The sequence below is a fragment of the Microtus ochrogaster genome, unplaced genomic scaffold (genome assembly GCF_000317375.1).
Source record: "Microtus ochrogaster isolate Prairie Vole_2 unplaced genomic scaffold, MicOch1.0 UNK165, whole genome shotgun sequence".
NCBI lineage: Eukaryota > Metazoa > Chordata > Mammalia > Rodentia > Cricetidae > Microtus > Microtus ochrogaster.
In genome coordinates this window covers 75,184-81,636 of record NW_004949263.1, presented here as the reverse complement: position 1 = coordinate 81,636, position 6,453 = coordinate 75,184, and the positions used below count along the sequence as shown (strand labels likewise).

Genomic DNA, 6,453 nt, shown 5'->3' with positions numbered 1-6,453 from the left:
AGGCTGGTCTCAAACTCACAGAGATCCGCCTGCCTCTGCCTCCCGAGTGCTGGGATTAAAGGCGTGCGCCACCACCGCCCGGCTGAATGTTCCACTTTTGTAACTGCTCTTTTTCCCATCTTGTCCCCTTTCTAGTTTCATGACCTATATTCACACACGTGCACGCACTCACACACTCTTTCCTCCCAAGCTAGGATCCATGTCTAAGAACATGCAATATTTGTCTGAGTCTAGATTACCTTGCTTACTATAATAATTTCCAGATCTATCAATTTTTCTGCAAGTTTTAGAATATAACTTTTCTGAATAGCTGAATAAAGTTTCTCTTTGTAAGTATACCATATTTTCATTATTCATTCCCTTGTTCATAGACATCTGGGTAGCATGTAATGCAGCAATAAACATGGATGTGCAGGCATTTCTGCCGTTGGGTGTATGTCCAGGAGTGATAAAGCTGGATCATTCAGTGTTATAGTTTTTAATTTTTTGAGACAGCACTGTACTGATCTCTATAATGGCTGCACTACTTGCACCCCTATCAGTACTAAATAAAGGTTCCTTTCCCCTACAACTTATCAGCATTTGTTACTGCCTTTGTCATTGATGATAGACATTCTGAATAGGGTGAGGTGGAATCTCAAAGTAGTTTTAATTTGCATTTCCCACATGGCTAAGGATAGCAAACACTTTTAAATGTATATATAAAAGTGTTCTTTTGAGATATTTTATTAACCCATTATTTAAGCTTTTTTTTTTGGTATTTAGTTTTTGTTGTTCCTTTAAAAAATTTATTTTTTTAAAGTTATCTTTTTACTCATGTTATGTTTTGACCATAATCACTTCACTCACTTGTCTCCCATCTGCTCCCTCTGGAACCCTTCTTTCTAACTTCCTTTCCCTTTATTTTCATGTCCTTTTTTTAAAAAATAGAACTTTGAGTTTAATTTGGGTTGTTTGTATAAACATGGCTGTTGGGTTATTTACCGGCTCCTGGGCAACTTAGCAGTGACTATACTCCTGAAGGAAAATGGCTCCTCTTCTCCCAGCAGCCCTTTAACATTCTTTATATATCCTAGATATTAATATACTGTTTGAATCATAGACGGCAAAGATTTTCTTTCGTTCTGTAGGCTGTCTTTTTGCTATGGTGATAGTTTCCTTTGCTGTATAGAAGCCTTTTGATCCCATTGGTTAATTCTTGGGGCTATTTTGTGTTTTGTTAGACTATTGATAGATTTTATTTATTTATTTATTTTTATTTATTTATTTTTTGTTTGTTTGTTTTTCAAGATAGGGTTTCTCTGTGGCTTTGGAGCCTGTGGAGCCTGTCCTGGAACTAGCTCTGTAGACCAGGCTAGTCTCGAACTCACAGAGATCCCCCTGCCTCTGCCTCCCAAGTGCTGGGATTAAAGGCGTGCGCCACCATCGCCCGGCTTTTTGATAGATTTTAAAGCTAAAGAGAACCTTATAGCTGCTCTTGTACTATTGTGTGCCTGATTGATGAGTGAAACTCTTTTTTAAATTTTTATTTTTATTGAGCTCTGCATTTTTCTCTGCTCCCCTTCCTGCCTCTCTCCTCCCCCCTTCAACTCTCCCCCAAGGTCCCTGTGCTCCCAATTTACTCAGGAGATCTTGTCTTTTTCTACTTCCCATGTAGATTAGATCCATGTATGTCTCTCTTAGGGTCCTCATTGTTGTCTAGGTTCTCTGGGATTGTGATTTGTAGCTGGTTTTCTTTGCTTTATGTTTAAAAACCACTTATGAGTGAGTACATGTGATAATTGTCTTTCTGGGTCTGGGTTACCTCATTCAAAATGATGTGAAACTCTTACCTTGGGGAAATTTGCATGAGTCACCTTATGGAATGGCCATGCAGAGGAGGCTTTCTTGGTAGGTTATTGGTTATGATTTTGCTTTGTTTGTTGATATTCCCTCTGTAGGCCAGCTGACCTCTTTGTTGGGAAGAATACAGTTTGTACAGTGTGGAGGGAGATCGGACTGCAGTAGCTTCTGTAGTATTCTGCTGTTTGCATTCTGATTTCATGTGGAATCTGGGTTAAAGATGACTGTTATTCATTAAACATTAAGTATCTTTTGTATGTAAAGCAATACTGTCAATAGGCAAATAAAATTGAATTGTGATGTTGTCTCTCCTCTTGATGCTTATTGCCCATGGGAAAGACAGACATTCATGTGAATTGTGCATGTGGTGAAGATAGTGTCCAGACTACAGTGATAGCCTAGGTAAGGGACTTATGTCAGAGAAGGCTTCATAAAGCATGGGACACAGGAGTGAATATTTGCAGAGATATTTGTTTGTTTACTGGCCATGGTTAGTTGCAGTAAGAAGCATAAAATCACATATTTAGTTCCCTCTGAACCAACATCAGTTGGTGGACTAGGTCTACGAATAAGATCATATTTCACCTTCCTTGCCCTACCCTTTCTTGTTCACAGCTGCCTGGTGTAGTGCATGTGGCTCTCACACTAAGAATTTCTAGATGTCTTGACTGCCAGCCATGGGTGTCTGTGAGCTGGAATCCTAGACTGGCTGGTTGTAGGAGGTCTGGCAGTGCTATGTAGCCTCTGCTGCAGCCGTCCTGCACAGAGGGGTAAGGATGTACTCCCATTGCACTGGGTTCTGCTCTGCTACTCTGGGACCCTGGTCTTGAAGGCTGATACAGGCTGATCTTGACTTTGACTTTGGACCTAGTTTATGTCTTTTGTGGGAGTGTTCTTGTCTTTCCCATGGGCAATAAGTATCAAGGCAGAAGTTAGGTGTGTATCCCATGAACATACATCTATAAATCACACACTTTATCCTTGAGGCCAGAGTTTTTCTTGAGCTTCTTTTAAGCTCAGATTTTTTTACAGTGTGGAGGAACAACCCATGTACTCCGGCTTAGTTGGTCACCTGATGGCCATTACCTGGTATCTGCCCATGCCATGAATAACTCTGGCCCCACTGCTCAGATCATCGAACGAGAGGGCTGGAAGACCAACATGGACTTCGTGGGGCACCGGAAAGCTGTGACTGTTGTGGTGAGTGTCCCTCACCTCAGAAATCTTATTACCATTCTGAGCTGTCTACCGCAGTGACCTGCATGTGCCTTCTGAGCTCAGGGAGTGCCAACTTCCCCAAGGAGTTTCTCTAGGACTGTCTCATGTAGATTGAGTGATGGGCCCTAGGAGGCAGTGCATTATGGTGCATCTTTCATTTTAATCATGTTTGAATATATATGCCTATTTTTATAAGATGGGAGATGTATGTAGGATTGTTTTATATTTGCCAAAGTCTAAAATGACAGATTTCTTCTGGATCAATCTTAGGAATATTGTAGTTCAGCACTAGCCTTTTTTAGGTCTGCCCATAGGTGCTCCTTTAACCAGTTCCTGTGAACAAAGTGCATTCTGGGCACTCTTGAAATGGTGTGCTGCTTCTTATGCCCAGCAGTAGTAGATATGTAGTTGACTGCCTATGCTGAGAGTGCTGGTGTGTGCATCCAGTCTTTTGTTGGAGCACAGGTCTTTGTGCAGGCTAGGCAAGTGCTCTATCACTGAGTTATAGTTAAGCCTATATATGCAGAGAGCCATTGCTCATCTTTATGCTTGAGAGAATATCCTCCACACTGGGTGACACTAATTTGAATGTCTTGAGAGTGCCCAAGACAGGCTATTAAGGAGTTACAAATAACCTCTTAGAACATGGCTTCTTTTTTGTTTTTGTTTGTTTTAATGTAGAGTAACCAAATAAAAGAGATTGTTGATTAGTTTGATGGCAGTGACGGATCATCCAGAACTTGATCACAATGGGCTCTTGATTACATGGATTCTTTTTTTGTTGTTGTTGCTGCCCCTCAACACACACACACACACACACACACACACACACACACACACACACACACACACACACACACGGTTTTCTAGGTAGACCTGACTGTTTTGGAATTCACTTTGTAGACCAGTCTGGCATTGAATTCACAGATACCCACCTGCCTCTCCCTCTTGAGAGCTGGGACTAAAGGTGTGTACCAACACTTCTCCCTTTATTAAATGTTTTTTAAATTGATTATAAATAAGTATAATATATTGTACCTTAAATTTTTTTAAGAATAAAATAAAATACAGCTTTTTAGATTTGTTTTGTGTTGGGAGTCCATGTTGTATTTTGTTTGAGACTAGGGCCTTCTTGGTAAATATTTGAAATTACTGATTCATATTTAGTCCAATGGTTTTGTGTTACTCTCTTATGGTCCTCAGCAGCTCTGTAAGAACATGGTACTTGCCTTACCAGGACCCACAAAACTTTGCAAGACCATATAGTCTAATCAGTCATTAAGAAAGTCAAACCCACAGCACACACATCCATCTTGTTCAGTATCTGTCCTACCATATGATACCAGACTCCCAGGAGCCATCCTTTACAATTCTAAGAGCTCTACTCTCTTAATCCATGAAGTGGCACAACACTCATTTTGTGTTCCCAGTCTTTCTTAAGGCATCAGCTCTCCAGGCCAACAAGCAGTTAAGGAGGTCATTGTCTGTCAGTCAGATAAATACATCTGGGGAGAAGGAATTAAGAGAACCTCCTGCCAGTCCTCCCTTAAAAGATACAGTGAGAAAGCCGGGTGGTGGTGGCGCACGCCTTTAATCCCAGCACTCGGGAGACAGAGGCAGGCGGATCTCTGGGAGTTCGAGGCCAGCCTGGTCTACAAGAGCTAGTTCCAGGACAGGCTCCAAAACCACAAAGAAACCCTGTCTCGAAAAACTAAAAAAAAAAAAAAAGATACAGTGAGAGGTTTGAGAGGCTAGAGACATGGCTCTAGTCATGAATGAGTTCAGTTCCTAATATTTATGTGGTAGCTCACAGTCATCTGTAACTCTAGTTCCAGTGGTCTGACATCCTCTCCTGGCTTCCACAGGCACTGCAAGTTGTGGTGCACCAGCATACATGCCAAACACTCATACAAAAAAAAAAAAAAAAAGGCGGGGTGGGTGGGATGCGGTGAACAGGCCATGGTATCTCAAGTCCCCTGGCTTCTCAGGTCCAAGGCTGACTCTGCCAGGTGAAGATGAATTGAAGTCGGTTCCAGTAGTTCTTATTCCCTTGACCTATCTGCAGGCTTCATAAATAGAGTGTTTGGTAGTCCTGACTTCAAATATTCATTTTACCATTCTTTGTGTTTATTTTATGACCTTGAGCTTTCATTTGCATCATCAGCAAAATACCTTGTTGTAGCTTTCAAGATGAAACTATACATGCTCAGTGCCAAACTTGGGGGGGTCTCTGTGAGGTACTCCTATCTGTGGGCTGGGAATTTGGTGTGTATTGTGTTTGGTGTTCTAGTTAGCTTTCTGCTGCTCTAATAATACTACAACCTAAAACAGCTTGGGTAGGACAGGATTTATTTGGATTGCATATCCTGATTATAGTCCATCATTGGGGGAAGTCAGGGCAGGAACCACAGAGGAATTCTGCTTCCTGGGTTGCTTTCTCTGGCTTGCTCAATTTGTTTTTTGTTTTTTTTTGCAACCCAGGACCACCTGACCAGAGGTGGCACTGCCCACAGAGTGTTGGGTACTCCCACACCAATCATTAATCAAGAAAATGCCCCACAGACATACCCAGTCTAATGGAGGCAATTCCTCAGTAGAGATTCCTTCCCAGAAGAGTTTAGCTTGTGTCAAGTTGACAAAAACTACCCCGTACCTTAAGTGTAGGGATATCTTCATACTTGGTTATTTATTTTAGCCTTGGTTGTTTGACTTTAGAAATTCAACCCAAAAATTTTCAAAAAGAAGCAGAAGAATGGGAGTTCTACAAAGCCCAGCTGCCCATACTGCTGCTGTGCTGTTGGCAGCAAGGACCGCTCCCTCTCTGTCTGGGTAAGTGCCTGAGCTTTGGTTGCAGGACAAGGTTGTGGACTGAGAAGATGGTTAGTCTGGAGGACTTCAAGGAAAGAGAGACTCACTGTTTTTGATGTTGCTCAGTGTATTCCTTACCTATACCTGGATCAGCTCCTTTTCAGAAACGTGCATGCTCTCTGTTTAGAAAGAAGCACTGAGACTGGGTCTGGGCCTGGCCAGGAGAGGTCACCCTTCCTCTGTCTAGATTTCTTTCAGCTGTCAGTGTCATAATTGGCATGTGGTATTTGCTTTCTTCTATGAAGTTCTTTGTGTCTACATATAAAATGAAGTGTCTGCACCTGGAAGATATGGTTAAATGAATTTTTATATATTCTGGTATCACTACCACCTTGACTACTTCCTGTTCCTGCCTTTAGTAAGGCACTAATAAGACATCCAAGTGAACGAGTTTGGCCTGTTCTTGGACTTAATGGAAATGCACTTGCTCAGTGTATACTTTGCTTGTTTGTTTGGTTCCTTCTTTCATTTAGCATAGTGGGTTTTTAATTTTTTTTTTAATTTTTTTTTTTTTTTTTTTTTTTT

General features: G+C 41.4%; 1 protein-coding gene across 2 annotated transcripts in view; it reads left to right on the top strand.

Annotated features, from left to right (window-relative positions):
- LOC102002839 (protein HIRA) overlaps window positions 1-6,453 on the top strand; it is a 103,873-nt gene that overhangs the window by 39,791 nt on the left and 57,629 nt on the right. For both annotated transcript variants that reach the window (XM_005372048.2, XM_013355545.2), the window contains 2 exons: window positions 2,875-3,042; window positions 5,776-5,889. In XM_005372048.2, the coding sequence (XP_005372105.1) occupies window positions 2,875-3,042; window positions 5,776-5,889 (282 nt within the window). The remainder of the gene's footprint in view (window positions 1-2,874; window positions 3,043-5,775; window positions 5,890-6,453) is intronic.